The sequence below is a fragment of the Ruditapes philippinarum genome, unplaced genomic scaffold, assembly GCF_026571515.1.
Source record: "Ruditapes philippinarum isolate M1 unplaced genomic scaffold, ASM2657151v2 ctg147_1_1_1_1, whole genome shotgun sequence".
NCBI classification, from domain to species: Eukaryota; Metazoa; Mollusca; class Bivalvia; order Venerida; family Veneridae; genus Ruditapes; species Ruditapes philippinarum.
The window spans coordinates 550,162-568,133 of NW_026863615.1; the positions used below are offsets into that span (position 1 = coordinate 550,162).

At 34.4% G+C, this 17,972-nt stretch overlaps 2 protein-coding genes across 2 annotated transcripts; one reads left to right on the forward strand and one right to left on the reverse strand.

Moving 5' to 3' along the window:
- Positions 1–6,523: 6,523 nt before the first annotated feature.
- Positions 6,524–8,111, reverse strand: LOC132722714 (uncharacterized). The gene is made up of 2 exons (XM_060707244.1): positions 7,888–8,111; positions 6,524–7,645 (listed from the first exon to the last, which is right to left on the reverse strand). Exon 2 carries the CDS (start codon positions 7,500–7,502, stop codon positions 6,807–6,809), a length of 696 nt encoding a protein of 231 aa, XP_060563227.1. The 5' UTR covers positions 7,503–7,645; positions 7,888–8,111; the 3' UTR covers positions 6,524–6,806.
- Positions 8,112–12,153: 4,042 nt separating this feature from the next.
- On the forward strand, positions 12,154–17,701 carry LOC132722739 (uncharacterized). The gene is made up of 4 exons (XM_060707281.1): positions 12,154–12,168; positions 14,236–14,334; positions 15,925–16,070; positions 17,635–17,701. The coding sequence occupies exons 1-4, from the start codon at positions 12,154–12,156 to the stop codon at positions 17,699–17,701; spliced, it is 327 nt and encodes a 108-aa protein (XP_060563264.1).
- The last annotated feature ends 271 nt before the right edge of the window (positions 17,702–17,972 follow it).

Consider the following 17,972-nt stretch of genomic DNA (forward strand, 5'->3'; position numbering starts at 1 on the left):
AATACATAAATTCTAAAATATCTTAAATTTAGTTTTCAGGAAAGCGTCTTGTTTTAACCGATTATCGCAGCGAATGTTAAATACAAAAACATTTCTTTCCTTAAATATTTAAATACTATAGGCTGACATGTACATTATTTAGTAAACAATCACCAATAATTAGCATCATAATGCCTGAAACATTTACGATTCCGCCTTAATGATATTTTATCCTATATATTTTGTCTGGTGATATTGTATCCTATAAATCCAAGAATAATAAAATACAAGTCTCATTTATGATATGTTAAAACGAATGTAAAAAATAAACTATTCTGTAAAATCACTTCGTATTCATATCCCCGATGAACGAATTTCAAGGAGTTTTAGTCAGGAGGGTCTCTTCGTGAATATTATAACTAAATAATAATTGCCATAACAAAACACTAAATTGCTATTTTTAAATGGGATTTAGAGATACGAACAATTTCAAGGAATATTTTCCACATTTGTCTACTTTTGAACGATGTTCCTCACAGTTCATGTAAGATTATTTTACAAATTATTGACAACCTAATTTAGGATTATACCCCTTTATAACCACGACAAGGTTTTTTTTTACTGTATATGTCAAGTTGCTGTTATAATGAAGATGAAATGAAAGTGTCACCCTTCAAATTCCTTGTTAAAATTGCTGTTGTAAATTAAGTTCATGGCGCATTCCCAAATATATAAAAAAAATGTTGAAAGTTTTACCACCAAAAGTGGCAGAATCTTCGTACTTTGACAAGACGGACTACTTTTTTCAATAATTAGTGCCATATATTTTACAACTTGAAGTATAAAATTGACAATAGTATGTATGTATAGATCCCTATGGCGAGAAGTGACATTTTTCTATTTAACAACAAAATTAATTTGACAGAAAATCATCTTTTATAAATGTATACAGTTAGCGAGTTTTGTAAACATATGTTGTTTTGACAGCAACACTTTTGCAATCAATTCACTTAATTTTACACAAATTTTAACAACTTAGTACTTGTGAGAAATATACAGAGTAAGTGTTACAATATTACTATAATTTTCCATTGCTGATATAAATATAGACAGAAACAAAAAGTTAAAGAAATTATAATTACAATATTTCTTTAATAAGTCAATGCAATTTTCCATACAGAAAACATGTAGTGGTATACACATAATATAATGAATACAAAATATCATTTCTTTTGAGTTTCATGATTAATCGAAAGAAATTACTTACTGTAACCTTTAAGTATCTTTAAAATTGAAATATCTACACATGAATCACGCATTCATTAATAGCTCAATGAAGTTACAACATTTATTATTTCAAGTTAATATCTTTACTTATTGACACTCGCGAAGCATGGTGATCATCTTTAAATAATTTTTATATCTAAAATGCAGCAGTTCTAAAGAGACGAAAAGTTTTTTCATTTGGTTTCAAGTATGTTTGTTGAAGCACAAATTCACTTCTTGTCGTTAGCACCAAAACAAGTACAATTCATATGAGCCGCGTCATGACAAAACCTACGTAATGCGTTTGCGACCAGCATGGATCCAGACCAGCCTGCGCATCCGCGCAGTCTGATCAGGATCCATGCTGTTCGCTATCAGTTTCTCTACTTGTTATAGGGTTTGTAAGTGAACAGCATGGATCCTGATCAGACTGCGCCGCATATGTCGAACAAACGGACAGACATATGAGCGCTTACGTTAAGCTGAAATTATTTCAGATGTCTCTTATGTGTAATTAGGTCAACATTTTGTGTATTATTTTACACAAGCGGAAAAAGGGGCCAATTTTCCAATAGAATTATGAACGGGAAGTCAATATTCCTTAATAAAAAAGACCTGCTCATTATTTTGTTAAAGATTATTAACTCCCCAGGCATAATATTATGACATCTATAGTCTATACACGACATAAAGTAAACCACTCTTGGAATTGTAACTATCTTCTCCCCACCCATCTCGGAAAAAAGACCATTTTAAATATATGAACAGAACAGAACATACTTTTATTAAAGACTTATACACAGTATATTGTCTACGAACATTTAATTTACAGCAAACATACAATATGTAAGTGATAAATGTTTTACAATCAACACAAGTACATTATTAGCATCTCAAAATATGTGTGTGGAGAGTGAAATTAAACTAAAACATAAACATTATCACCGTTCAATCATATCAATATCACTTCTAAGTTTGAAGGTTTCTTTAAGACACAATGCAAAATTGCATAGATCTTTCTTATTGCTGCTTTCTAACAGTTCATAGAATTTAAAGACAAATTTAATAGCAAAAACAGTATTGCTGCTAAAATGTGGAAGTAATACTGTTTAATATATTTTACTCTAAGACGTCTATAGTAAGGACAAATACAAACAATGTGGTATATATCTTCGATATCATAAATATTACAATGCAAACATTATATGTTATTTTGGTTTTGGAGTGATATATGTGGATATATTACCTGTCAAGATTTTATATCACCCGAGCCGTTAGGCGAGGGTGATATTTTATCTTGGCAGGTAATATATCCACATATATCACTCCAAAACCAAAATAATAATTTTATTACCCTTCCGTGCCGAGTTAAGACGATTTTAAAATAAATCATTGCTACTTCAAATGTATAAACACACGACGCCAGTGTAAGTGAGAATGCGTTTATTAACGGGAAACGTGAAACGTCAAACGTGGAACGATTCTCTGTACAAAAGAGAATAAAAATAAATCATTACAAAAAATACAAAGATAATTACATGTATATCAAAACATAAAAATAAACGTACGATCATCAATCAAAACATTTGTATTTACCTCTCAAATAAACTAAACATATTTTACTTAAATAGAGATCTAATTACAGTACACTTAAATAATCTTATTTAAGATACATTCAATAAAATCCTAATATAAATTATCATTTTTAAACAAATAAAAATAAACATACCAACTATTGCGGCGTTTTAAATGTATCGTCGTGATGCTTATAAACTGTATGAACGTGTTTAAATTTGTTATGATCATTGCATTTCCGCCCAGATAAAATATGACGTAACGCGGCGTCTTAAGCCGCGCCAAACGTTAACGTTAAATTTGGTAACAAAAAATATCACTAAATAAGAAAACGATATTATGTGAATAAAATAGATGTAAGAAAGAAAAAAAATGTAACTATGTAACACAATATATAATGTTAATCTTAATAAATTCAAAGAAGAATTTAATACTCCCCTCCATGAAATAATTACTATTTCGTAACAATAAATAATTTATAAACAAACATACAAATACACTTTTGTTAATGATATTGTATGAATTACTATAATTTCAATAAATCAACTAACAAATTTATTTTAGGCAAAGTATCACTTATTGATATAAACTTAATTACAAGCATTTTCAATCAAAATTCAATTAATTTCCAATTAACAACACAAATATGTGTTAGATATTACATGTATATAAATCTAGCTTTCATCTTACTCTATAAACGTAAATTAACGTTTAACTTTTTTTTTGCACTTAAACGAGATTTACTTTTAACAAAACATTGGCTAATTATTGCCATAGTCTTTTCTACGTAAAGATACGTGCTCACATTAAATTTATATTGTTCTTTTTTATCATTCTGAACATTCTAGCAAACACAGCTTTGTTACTGGTTTTACTAATTCTGAACCCCGTGCCCTAACCACACAGCTACGTACATGACCATCTCGGCTTTTTATTACTTTCATTACTTTGCCCAGAGGCCACTGTCCTCTTGGCATGTTTTCGTCTGCTACCAGCACGAGATCACCTTCGACAACGTCTCTGGTTGATTTCTGCCACTTCTGGCGGCATTGGAGAGATGGCAAATACTCGCGTGTCCAACGCCTCCAAAACACATCGGCCATATACTGAACTTGGCGCCACCAACGTTTAGCATACTGGTCTTCTTTTCGGAATACACCTGGCGTAACACTAGAGTTTTCTTTCATCAAAAGTAACATGTTTGGGGTAAGGGATGGAAGATCTCTGGGGTCGTTGCTAACTTGAGTTATTGGTCTGTCATTCATTATTTTTTCTGCTTCTGTCATCAGTGTAATAAGCTTCTCATCATTCAACAATTGTTCAGTAGAAAGTGCCTTCAGTATTGCACGTGCTGATCTAATAAGACGCTCCCAAGCGCCACCACGGTGGCTTGCGTATGGTGGATTAAATGACCATTCAATTTCTCTTTGGGTCATGTAACGACTTATATTCACAAGATTCCATTCTCTTATAGATGTGCGCATGATCTTCTGCGGTCCTTTTCAACGCATAAGCTGAGCAACTTGGAGATGATGTTGCACCGAAAAGGTGAACTTGCATACAATATGTATTTGGAATTTTCGTCATGTCCCCATTTGGCCACCATAGAAATCGCAGAGCATCGCAATCACGTTCAATTACTCGCACTTGGTGAAACATCGCTTCGATATCAGCCATAAGTGCAATATTATCTTGTCTAAAGCGCGTTAGTACACCAACTAAACTATTCATTAAATCGGGTCCCTGAAGTAGTTGCTTATTCAAAGATGTCTCTTTATATTTTGCCGCGCAATCAAATACTACTCTTACTTTGCCTGGTTTGTTTTCATTAACTACAGGGTGATGTGTGGGAGATACCAAACACGACCTGGGTTGTTCTCATTGTTGACTAATTTTGCATAGCCTTTCTCAATGTATTCTGTTACTGTCGTAGTGTACTTTTCATGAAGGTCAGGGTCACGTGACAATCTTCGTTTTAAGTGCTGCAATCGTATGTGTGCAAGAGGTAGGTTATTTTGTAACACTGTATGTTCATCTCGCCATGGTAGGCCCATTTTATAATGTCCATCAGGCTCGTGAATCAAAGTTGATTCCATAATTGTCATAGCCTTTCTATCTTCAACCGACATAGCCCTTTTCTTCACTATGAATCGCATCAACAAAGTCTGTAGACCACATTTTTTCAAGTTGATTTTGAAGTGTGACGTCATCAGATTGGACATAGTGGATATTAACTGCGCTGCCTTTGTCAATAACGTCACTAATTGGTCCACGAACTGCCCATCCAAGACAAGTGCGAAACAGCATATGGTTTGACCACTTGCCCCCGCTCGCACCTCTAACGGAACATGCGCGTCCGGAGTATCCGTCCCCAATAAGAAGCATGACGTCACTTACGTCAACGTTAGGAATTTCAATGTCAGACAGGTGAGGTATTTTACGAACCTGATCTCTTCTAGCTGCAGATTTAGTTGTAATCGGAAAGTCTCTTTACTGTCCAAACACTCTTAAGATGAACAGCATTGACACCGGCTACAGCTCGCACGTGCAAATTTACTTCCTGTCCAGATATTGTACTTCCGGTAGAACTTACAGTAGCAATATTGAATGACACTGGTTTTCCAGGTTGATTTAATGTTTGTAACAAACGCTCATCGCATAAAGTCTTATCTGCACCGTCGTCGAGAAGAGCATATGTCTTGCACGTGCTTTCCGTTCTCGCTAGTGACCACTACGGGTATGATACCTAAGCATGCCTTGACACAGGAGCCGCTTGTAGCAGCACAATTTACTGACGGATGTGTAACTGTGTGGTCAGACCTAAACTTCGCCCAACTATGCAACAACGTGTTATGCTTTCCATTACAGTCGGGAACATTACACATATTTTGCCTATAACATGTATCAGTCATATGTTTTCCTTTAAGACAATTGTAAAACAAAGTTTGAATTTATTAATCAGTTTGCGCCTATCAGCCAAAGTTAATAAGCTAAACTTTTGACATTTTGACAAATCAGAACATGTTCCTAAGCAAACAATAACATTTCGTTCAAATCGGACTTTGTGCGTATCAGTATGAGTAGCAAATGTCGTTAATCTAGCCTTGTTATTGTTTTCAGACATTGAATTGGATGCTTTAATAGCTTTGGGTTGTGTATTTTCTTTAACAAGAATCTAAAGCATATATAGAACAAGCAACTTGAGATTTCTCATTTACAAATTTTACTAAGTCAGAGAAATTTGATTCTCTGCCAGCAATATTAATGTTGTGTGCTACATCAACCCATTTTGTTCTTAAGTGTAAAGGTAGCCTTTTAACTATACGCCTAAGATTTTCAGTATTATCAACATCTGAAACAAACCCTAACTGTGAAAGAGTTATCTCACATTTTTGCATATCTAAAGCAAGTTTTGAAAGGCTATCACTATCACCAGACTTAATTTGTTGTCCATAAACTAATTTTTCAATATAAGATCTAGCAATAACATGAGGTTTACCATAACGAGTTTTTCAATATTTCTCGTGCACGTGCGTAACCTACATCGGACTCTAACAACACACAATCTTCTATACAAGACTTTGCCTCGCCTGTACAATATTGTGTATAAGATAACTCAACCTAAGTCTGTTATCAAGAATCTTTGATTCAATGTTTGTTTCAAAATTCTTAATGAATTTTACAATAATCTATGGCACTTCCGGTAAATGTCAATAATTCAGGTTTAGGCAAATTAAACCCTTTCTGTAATGTAGACGCTAGTCTGTTGAATGCCATGTCGATGCTACTGATATCGCTAGTCACCTTACCTTTGGTGTTGGTTCTATAGCTTACTGCTGTATCAGAAGTATCCATGGAAACGTCGCATACTGGTACTTGGTTTCCGGAAACCTCCCTCCTGTTACATAGATGATAATTGTCTGCATTAAGTCTTTCTTCGTTGTATCCGATACTACGCGCAGTACTGCTAACGTCTTTATTTAACATCACATCCGGTATTTTTGTGAATGAACGACTGTCGTCATATGAATGTCGTCTGCACGACTACCGCTGTTTATGTGTGTAGCGGTGTTGGTTTGTGGTATGTCAGTTGTTACCACCGGAGCCGGAAACATTGCGTCTTGCTGCCATACTGCCTCTTCAACCTGAGCTTGATCAATTTCACTTTGCACATCAAGTAATTGTTTACGTTCTTCAAGCTCCTCCCGTTCACGTTGCAACTTTCGTTGTTGTTTGTCAATGCGCTGCTTTTCTATCAAAGTCTTTAATTTCTGTTCAGCAACTAATTTCCTTGCTTTAGCACTAAGCATTTCAGATCGTGACGAACGCACTGACGAATTATTCGTAACACGACTGTTCACTGAAATACAATCTTCTGTATTGTTCACAGATTTTTTCCACTCTGAATAGCGTTCACTAAACTCAGCAAAGTTCTTAACTTGACTGGTAAAATTACTTTCCATTGAGTTCAACTTTTCTGTATCCTCACACATATCAATACATAGAATATGTGCTGCCTTGAAATGTTCATATTTCTCACAAAGTTTATTGTACATTTCATGTACTTTGTCGTAATTTTCTGGTGATAACATTAAACGTTCCAGTTCATTAAATGTTTTCGTCAGCTGACTAAGGTGTGCAGTTCGCGACTTCATCGCGTCAGGAAACCTTTTAGAATCCATTTCCACCTTCTGCTCAGTAGGTCTTTAACCTTCGACTTGACAGTTGTTAAACTCTAGTTGAGAATTATAAACACACGACGCCAGTGTAAGTGAGAATGCGTTTATTAACGGGAAACGTGAAACGTCAAACGTGGAACGATTCTCTGTACAAAAGAGAATAAAAATAAATCATTACAAAAAATACAAAGATAATTACATGTATATCAAAACATAAAAATAAACGTACGATCATCAATCAAAACATTTGTATTTACCTCTCAAATAAACTAAACATATTTTACTTAAATAGAGATCTAATTACAGTACACTTAAATAATCTTATTTAAGATACATTCAATAAAATCCTAATATAAATTATCATTTTTAAACAAATAAATAAACATACCAACTATTGCGGCGTTTTAAATGTATCGTCGTGATGCTTATAAACTGTATGAACGTGTTTAAATTTGTTATGATCATTGCATTTCCGCCCAGATAAAATATGACGTAACGCGGCGTCTTAAGCCGCGCCAAACGTTAACGTTAAATTTGGTAACAAAAAATATCACTAAATAAGAAAACGATATTATGTGAATAAAATAGATGTATGAAAGAGAAAAAATGTAACTATGTAACACAATATATAATGTTAATCTTAATAAATTCAAAGAAGAATTTAATAAAATGAAACGTCGAAATAAGATTCCCTTTAGGATACCCCTTCAACATAACATGACGTCACATAAATACATGACGTATTTTCTTTCGAACATAACGGACGTAAACAAGTCTTAGAGAAAAGGAGTAGTGTGCTGAACGCACTTTTTTTTAATTAATATCAAGCTTTCACAAGGTCATATTTGTTTTAAATACTGATGAGAATATATATCATTATTTAATTTTGGTAAATACTTATCATTTGAAAGTTAAAAAGTGCTTGTAAATCGGAATTTATATCGCGTAAAATCTAACCGTACGCGCATCGCACGGCGCATGTTGTTTACAACATGGGGTACCCATCGGGGAAATTTAATGTGTATATTACCCGTCTGGCTAGGTAATATCAATTTCTTTCGGGTGATTAATATCCAATCAAAAAGGCGGAAAAAAATCTGGAAGGGTAATAAAAACAGTTGCATGGGTTTTTTTATGTACAAGGCTATGAAAATCACCTTTTGGTTTTTAAGTGTCTCTAAGTGACAATAAGTGACAATACCGCTTTCTCATATTGTTCAATAAATAATCCAAGACTTTTTTATTCTGGTTACTACATAATATGATATAATATAATCTGGAAACTGAGCGAAATCTCACCAGTTCACTCAAGCTGTACTTCACACTCGACGATCTACTGTTACTTATAGCAAATGCATATTCAGTGAGAAGAAATTCACAAAATGTTCAAAATTAAAACATTATCCTTTTCTTTCAATTGTTCTGATAGCAGAAATGTAATAATATTTCCAATGATTTAGTTTATCAGCATGATAATCAGATATTTAAAGTTATTAATGTATTTCAAACATCAATTTAAATAAAACAGGTAACTGTAGTGTTTCTGAGCAAATCCACAAAAACCGTCAATTTAAGCACATGTTGTACACCCCAGCACCGCCTGGAGCGGCGCTCAGAGTCGGATAAAATCTCCTTAAACGAGTCTTGCTGGCTCGTTTTTATCATTAAGCCGACGAATACAGTGTGTTTTAAGAAATTACATTGTTCACTGAGTATTTCTGCATAAATTACTGAATGCAATAATAACCTTGTAGTAATAACGTTACTGGTTGAGAGCTCTACTCGAGACTCTTCAAAGACGGTATCAGTGAATGCTGTCTACCGTCCAAGCACATCAGCAACACCTCTAGCACAGGGTGTAGCACCCGCACTATCTGACCGCCTGGACCTAACACAATATCCTAGTATGATATTAAAAAATAATTTAAATTGGTAAGATAAAGTGACCGATGCAACAAAGAGACACATCCTTGAATTTGTGTTCCACCAGGTGAAAATGTTCTGTGAATAGGGGTCTGTTGAATTTACGTGTTCTTCTGTCAGAGAGATGCAGGCTTAGCAAGTAATTTTGCATTTTTCAGCTGAAAGACTAACTGTTGGAACAATTAACATATATGGAAGTCCACATTTTCGGCGTAAGTACATTTACTGTGTTTATTCGGCTATTATCAAAACTGGCCGTGAAAGTAGTTTTCATTCATTACTACAAATACTTGCTATTAATACTTACTTCATGTCCATCAATAAGTATTTAAATTTCATATGAATGTTTATATTAGGATATACAAAAACGTTCTATGTATGTTTTTTCCCCCAGTATTTCAATTAATAGTGTTTTTCTGTAAATTATTTGTAATAAATACATTGTAAAACATATTTCAGTTGATAACTAACCAATAAAATAGAAAATCAAAGCACAGAAGGCGCTGAATTTGTTTGGGTCTCAGAATGTCAGAAAGGTGAAGGTTGTGGGATTATAAAACAATTTTGTTTTTGTATAGTGCAACCAATGCTTTCCAGCGTTTTAATTGTAGTAGATTTGCTATAAGACTAAATGCAACACTGATATTCAATCCAATGTTTATTTGACGTAAACAATTTGAAAAAAAATGAGTTGTCTCAACTGGGAATTGAACCCGGGACCTCGCGCTTCCTAAGCGAGCGTGCAAACTCCTCGGCCACGGGGACTGAAGAAAAGCATTATTATTCTTAATTAGGGTTTGTGACGACGCTAACTGTTGTTTAACACTTGTTTAAATAATCATGGCGCTTTCTATAAGCATGTATATCTATAAAGAATAAAACAATATTAGAAATCTTCGACCATTTGGGAATTATTTTGCTGGAATGCGCCTGTCATGTGACCATATTTACGCAGTGATCTCCACTGAATTTTTCGGCCTTAGTGTTACATATAAAGGGAAGTAACCGCTTCAAAAAAGCGGACTACATTCGGCATTTGCAATTAACAGCATTAGAGTCTGAAATTTCGCTACCATTATTTATTTGGTCTGACGACCCAAACAAATAAAAACCTCAGTAGAGTACCTTCTGATCAAACATAGTCCGTGTCTACGGTACGGAAAGTAGGTCAACGACTAAGAGAGACGCTAAAACTGGAAAACTAAACGTCTCAGAGTTATGTCGCTCTTTTTTGCTTTTTAAAACATAGTTTCTTTTCCTTACTCTGACAATAACAATTAACTCGAAAGTTCTCTGATTAAAGGTAAAAAATGTACATGTATGCTATAGTTTGCAGACGTTAATCATTGAATTAAATTACAATGCAACCCACAGGGGATTCTGTCATTTTTACTTTCCCACTATATATATATACATATATAAAGAATAAGAAAATAATGACAGATTTCCCTGTGATGCAACCTGGTATGTGCATTTATTAAAGGCCCATTATGTCTCGCAAATGCTTTTATTGTCTTTCTCATAAAATATATTTTTGGTGTGAAAGTTACTAATTGGCTCAATTACCTGAAAATTCCTTCACTTCTGGTGCCTTTTGCCATTTATATAGTACATTTTGAGATTGTCAAAATACTACTTTGTTTACATTTTGACACTTTTTATATTCTCACACTCAGAGCTCCCTTCTACGGAAGCGTCCTGGTGCCAATTCATAATGTTCTATAAAAAAATAAACTCCTACGTAGGAGTTTGTAACTCCTACGTAGGACTTTCAAACTCCTACGTAGGACTTTGTAAGTCCTACGTAGGACTTTATAACTCCTACGTAGGACTTTATAACTCCTACGTAGGACTTTGTAACTCCTACGTAGGACTTTATAACTCCTACGTAGGAGATAAAAAAGCCTAATTAGGAGTTTATAACTCCTACGTAGGACTTTTAAACTCCTACGTAGGACTTTATAACTCCTACGTAGGACTCCTACGTAGGACTTTATAACTCCTACGTAGGAGATAAAAAAGCCTAATTAGGACTTTATAACTCCTACGTAGGACTTTGTAACTCCTACGTAGGACTTTTAAACTCCTACGTAGGACTTTATAACTCCTACGTAGAATACATATCAAAGAACTGAAAGCACAGAATTCGACGGACATGTATGCTAGAGTATAACTTAAGATAGCATATTATGTAGGAAAATGAATTATATGAGCCGAGCCATGACAAAACCAACATAGTGCATTTGCGACCAGCATGGATCCAGACCAGCCTGCGCATCCGCGCAGTCTGATCAGGATCCATGCTGTTCGCTTACAAACCCTATTACAAGTAGAGAAACTGATAGCGAAAAGCATGGATCCTGATCAGACTGCGCGGATGCGCAGGCTGGTCTGGATCCATGCTGGTCGCAAACCAACTATGTTGATTTTGTCATGGCGCAGCTCATATGTGTCAAGTTGTAATTGTGGCAAGCCACTTTAGTAAATACCTTTAGTCTGTAGCCAGAGATGATTTTGTCATTCTCTGCATATATTAAACGATGATTCTGTATTATGTACGTTTAGTTATATTTATTATACACATGTACACAAAATGTATGGCCATTGGGTTAAACTTTGGATATACAATGTAATTCATTATTAAACATATGCATGCATAATGCTCCGCAAACCGTTATCTTCTTAAACTTTACGGAGCAGGAACAAGACACTTCATTAGAAACGGCCGAAAATGGATACATTGCTCGTATTGTTCAGCTAGTTCGTATTGAAATCGTAATCATTAAAGCCTTTTAAAATTCTGATATATATGCTTGATGTCGAGTAAGTATTTTTCGAATACTAAGTAGCTGTAAAGCAATTTTTCGGGATACATCGCCAATGCTTACAGACACCTTACCCTAAGACACTGTACACTACACTTTATTAAAAGGTGAAGTGTTGCGGCATGGCCGTGTGACTAGTAGTCTAATGACCGCTAGCCGCATGGGTTCAAACCCCGTTAGGCGCAAGCCGTTGTTTCCTTGAGCAAGAAACTTTACACTCGTTGCTAAGTACGTACTGGTTGGTTCCAGGAACGGATTCGAAAGTGTGTCTATAAGCTTATAGCTTTCTACACAATCAAACTTAAATAAATTCTGTATGAACCAAAGGTGAAATGTCCTCTATGTTTAAGATTTGGGGGGGGGGGGAGCTAAGTGTCTTGTTCCTTCGCCGATATACCGGTCCGGAATGTTGAGATTTGCAAAGCATTCTGTATGCATTTCTTATAAAGTCATAAAGTCCTACGTAGGAGTTATAAAGTCCTACGTAGGAGTTAGAAAGTCCTACGTAGGAGTTTAAAAGTCCTACGTAGGAGTAAAAAAGTCCTACGTAGGAGTTTAAAAATCCTACGTAGGAGTTATAAACTCCTAATTAGGTTTTTTTTATCTCCTACGTAGGAGTTTTAAAGTCCTACGTAGGAGTTTAAAAGTCCTACGTAGGAGTTATAAACTCCTAATTAGGCTTTTTTTATCTCCTACGTAGGAGTTATAAAGTCCTACGTAGGAGTTAAAAAGTCCTACGTAGAAGTTAAAAAGTCCTACGTAGGAGTTTAAAAGTCCTACGTAGGAGTTATAAACTCCTAATTAGGCTTTTTTATCTCCTACGTAAGAGTTATAAAGTCCTACGTAGGAGTTTAAAAGTCCTACGTAGGAGTTATAAACTCCTAATTAGGCTTTTTTTATCTCCTACGTAGGAGTTATAAAGTCCTACGAAGGAGTTAAAAAGTCCTACGTAGAAGTTAAAAAGTCCTACGTAGGAGTTTAAAAGTCCTACGTAGGAGTTATAAACTCCTAATTAGGCTTTTTTATCTCCTACGTAAGAGTTATAAAGTCCTACGTAGGACTTACAAAGTCCTACGTAGGAGTTATAAAGTCCTACGTAGGAGTTTAAAAGTCCTACGTAGGAGTTACAAACTCCTAATTAGGCTTTTTTATCTCCTACGTAGGAGTTTATTTTTTTATAGAACATTATGAATTGGCACCAGGACGCTTCCGTAAAATTGCGCTTGAATTGTTTCCGTACTTATTTTCATTGCGTCGCATTTTTAGTGGTTAAGTCACGTGCATAATGATAACGTCGCATGTCTAAATATAGAACGTCAACAGTGATTTATTTTATTGCATATTCTTACATTCCTGATGATTTTGTCACTATAGACAAAGAAGAAAAAACCGGTGTACTGCTAATAAACACTGGTTATGGACTACTTGTTTATGAGCATCTTATGTTTTCTCCCTCAATTATATAGTTTACAAAGCCTTTTAAAGCAACAATAAAAAAAACATTGTAACTAATATTTTCAGTTCTTATAATGTTTTCTTTTTTATACAATACTAAAATAATATCTCACGTATAAAGCCACAGATTTGATCCATATCAGTTAAAATAAATATTTTGACACCCGTAAGCAGCGTAATGACGTCATTCTAAGTTGTTTTATTATTTCTATATTTTAACAACAGAAGGATGCGAAATCGAACAGCGTTATACGAAAATCAGCACCGGGAGTAATCTCCGCTTGAAAAAATAACATTAGTGATCTTCCTTAACTTCTCTTATTAGAATCGAAATAATATCTGTCTGAGCGGTGTTTATCGGCTATTTAACACCGGTATTGTCGTTTTGGTGCGAAAAATTAACCTCTCAAGCCTACGGCTTTCATGGTCAATTCTTACGCATGATAAACACCGCTAAGACCGATGTTAATTCTTAAAAAACACACACTTTTGGTTCTTCTATATTCAATAGGGAACAATGTGGGTCGTGTTAGAAAATATATTACATTTTTCAGGTGGATCTACAATATCAACTAGCGACAGACTACTCGTATACAATTTCCTGTCTTTTTGCTGGAATTTTCATAGCTGATGTAAGTGTTCATAGGGAACTAACCGATTAACTCTTCGTGTTTTTTACACAGTTTAATAAATAACGACAATCTACAAATTGAAGCAGCCCTTACAAAAAAGGAACGAGTAAGACTTGTACGATATGATATTTATTCCTAAGTGACCAATAATCTTTATTGTTGTCTACTTAGATGAAATTAACCAAAAAAATCCTAAGCCAACACAAATTTTCAAATTAATATATTTTCAGAGGCATTTGCAATTCATCCCTTTTGTGTGGCAACGTGGCCAATGGTTTAAAGCGCCACTGTTTTTTAGAATTTTTGACCTTTTTGACATATTAAAAAAAAAATGTTCAAAAGTTCCACACATAAAAATTTTTGTAAAATTTAAACCCCCACTTCTCATATTTTTAGGTAAAATAAACCGGATTTTAAAATTTTGATAAAATACCGGTGGAAAATTGCAAGGGAGTGGGCGTAGCCCGTGCAAAATTATAAACTGAAAATTGGGATGGGTTTGAGCCCGTACAGTTGCGCAGCCGTGCGTACAAACATTGCATTAGGGAAATTTTAAAAGTGGTTTATAGCAGACATTAGCAAGCAAGTACCCAACAAAATTATAAAACGTGAAAATTTTAGTAAGTTAAAACCCAAAAATTAAAAAACCCCTAAAATTGGCCAAAATTTGCAAAAACCAAAAGAAAAAAAACAGTAGCGCAGCAGAAGCAGTAGCTAACTTATAAAACGTGAAGTTGGCAGTAGCAGTTGCACTGCAGTAGCAATAGCAAAATTATAAAACGTGGAGTGTGTCAGAGTGTCCGAGAATCAGTCGCAGACCAAAGAAATGAAACGTGTGCCTAGAAGTCAAACATGTCATAAACGCCATTGGCTATACAAAATAACAGAAAGTCTGCGAGTGTCACAGAATCTGGCAGGTCCTTAGAAGTCTGAATAGTCATTATCTGCATTGGTACCAACATTCCTTAAAGTCTGCGAGTATAAAACATTAAGTCGCAGGCCAATGAAAAATACACTTTAAGGTCCCTAGAAGTAAAAAAAATCATTATTTCTATTGGCACCAACATACCTGAACGTCTTCAAGTGCCTCATACGTGCCTAGAAGTCGAACATGTCAATAAAACATTGGCAACAATAAACCCTGGAACTCTACGAGTGTTAATTTTGCTACTGCTGTACATCTTTTACTGCCAACTTCACGTTTTATAATTTTGCTACTGCTGTGCTACTGCTACTGCCAACTTCACGTGTTATAATTTTGCTACTGCTGTGCCACTGCTACTGCCAACTTCACGTTTCATGTGTCACATGCATCATTAGCCGCAGGTATCACGCGATGCACCATTTGTAGAAAATCATGTCTAAATATTGTTAGGAATATTTCCACACAGCATGTGTTATATGTATCATGCATCTGCCGGTATCAAGCCAAACCATGTCTTTTATTGTAATGACTATTACCACACATCATTTGTCTAATGTATCTTGTATCTGCGTGTATCAAGCGAAACACTATTTGTTGAAAATCATGTCTCATATTGTAATGGATATTCCGACGCATCATGCGTTAAATGTATCATATATCCGCAGGATTCAAGCGATTCGCGGTATGTAGAAGATCATGTCGCCAACGATGCAGGAGAAGCGGATGGTGACTACATAATAAATGATTTCGCTAGATGGGCAGAGGCTTCAATACGTCATTTTAATTATGACCATGCTGCTTTGCTTACAGGGTAAGGAAATGTTTCTTCTTTTTTCCTTTTATATTTAAGAAATAATATATCCCAAACAGTGAATTTATCGCCCAATAACATCACCGTCTAGAGTTCGGATGCGATGAAGGGCGTAGCAAGAGGGAGTAGCAAATATAATGCTGCCGTACGTGATATTTAAAGCTAAATTGCACCAGGGTTGCGTTTCACTAACGCACTTTCGTTATCAGAAATCAAAATTGAACATAACTCTTTGCGTCAGCAGAACATACGTTTTATTTTCGTTTTACTAAACTTTCTTAGCTATATATATATATGCATTTGTGTAATTTTAAACGTAAAGTAACGCTCACTTACTGCTGGCGTAAGTTGCACGTTCTGTATAGTGAAACGCAACTAACGTAAATTTACGTTTTGCGTAAGTCCCAAATTTACATAAAAAGATACGTTAAACTTACGTAATGTTAGTGAAACGCTCGTCTGGTTTGTTTCCGTACATATTATCAACAGTGATTTTATTGCATAATAACACACACTTTCGGTTCTTCTATGTTCAATAGGGAAAATGCGGGTCGTGTTAGAATTCTCAATATTTCATATATTTCTATAAGTATATAATAAAAAATACTATTTTTTAAATCTACCCTAATTTTCATTCAAAATGTTGATGGTAAAATTAAAAAAAAAAACAAGATGACAAAAAAAGAAAGAAAAAAACGCAATTATTGATAGAAGGAGCCTTGTTGAAGACGTTTGTAGGTAATGTAGAAGTTAAATAGATGTATAAATGGGCTTGCTTTGAATTCACGTAGACTTGTACATGCTCGGTATCTTGTAGATATTTTTGAATATTTTTTTCAAACATTTTGAACAAATCTTTTCGAATTTAATGCCATTCAATGTTAAATGTCGAATTATTATGAGAGATACAATCAGTTTGGATATATTATTTCTTAGTTATACTTAATATTGGTGCAAGTCATGTACTCGGTAGCTTGCACTTTATAGTACAGCCCCGTGAATAAGCTCAATAAATCTGCGCAGGCAATATTTTCAATTTTGTCGTTTAAGACATTCTTTATGGATTCTGTTTCTATATACTTAATCAATAAACGCAAAGATTAATCCTAAAATATGTCAATTAAGCGACATTATTTACAATAGTATTTGTTTATCAAATAATTCATTACTGTTAAATACATATTATTATCAAATGAAAATGAAGGTCTATGTGTTATACTGAACCATTGAATGACAAAATTTGGTTTTCAGGAAAAAAATCATAATGTTTGACACAATTTCATATTTGAATTAAATATGATTAATATATATTTACTAGAAGCGGTTTTTGTTAGTAAGTACAACACCGAAAGTTACACTTATGGACCTACAAAAAATTCGTTTCCCTAAATTTCGATTATTTTAAGTCAAAAAATCACCATAAAATTAGGAAATGTGGTTGTCTGAAAACAAATGCGGTCAATGTTTGTGCTTTGGTTCACCCTAATTCGATAAGAAGAAACAAATTCTAGTTCATAGTCTACAATTTTTATTGATATTTTGTTTTCTTTATATTTATATTTAGGCGCGGTATGGGATATATGAAGATGGTAAATTCCCAAAAGTGGTCTTCTATTAGGTATACACACTAATACATAGTAAAATATTGATTTGTTTCAATTAAATCTAATCATTTTTGTGTTTGTCAACACAAACTGTCTGAGACTGTTATATAAACTATATTTTTTAAAATACTCAAGTCCTGTTTACATTAAATATAAGCAAAATTAAGAAACAGATTGTTTCAGTTTTCAATGTTCGGAACTGGATTACACGTTGCTTGGAGTCTGGTGGTAGCATGCATTTACAATTTCCGTTCGTGTAACATGCTTAAAACCAATTGTGAAACCGAGCCTGCAACTT

Coding starts and splice junctions, on each gene's coding strand:
- LOC132722714 (XM_060707244.1), bottom strand. CDS start 7,502: ATGGATTCTAAAAGGTTTCCTGACGCGATGAAGTCGCGAACTGCACAC.
- LOC132722739 (XM_060707281.1), top strand. Junction 14,335..15,924: donor CTGGAATTTTCATAGCTGAT/GTAAGTGTTCAT, acceptor ATATATCCGCAG/GATTCAAGCGATTCGCGGTA. Junction 16,071..17,634: donor CATGCTGCTTTGCTTACAGG/GTAAGGAAATGT, acceptor ATTTATATTTAG/GCGCGGTATGGGATATATGA.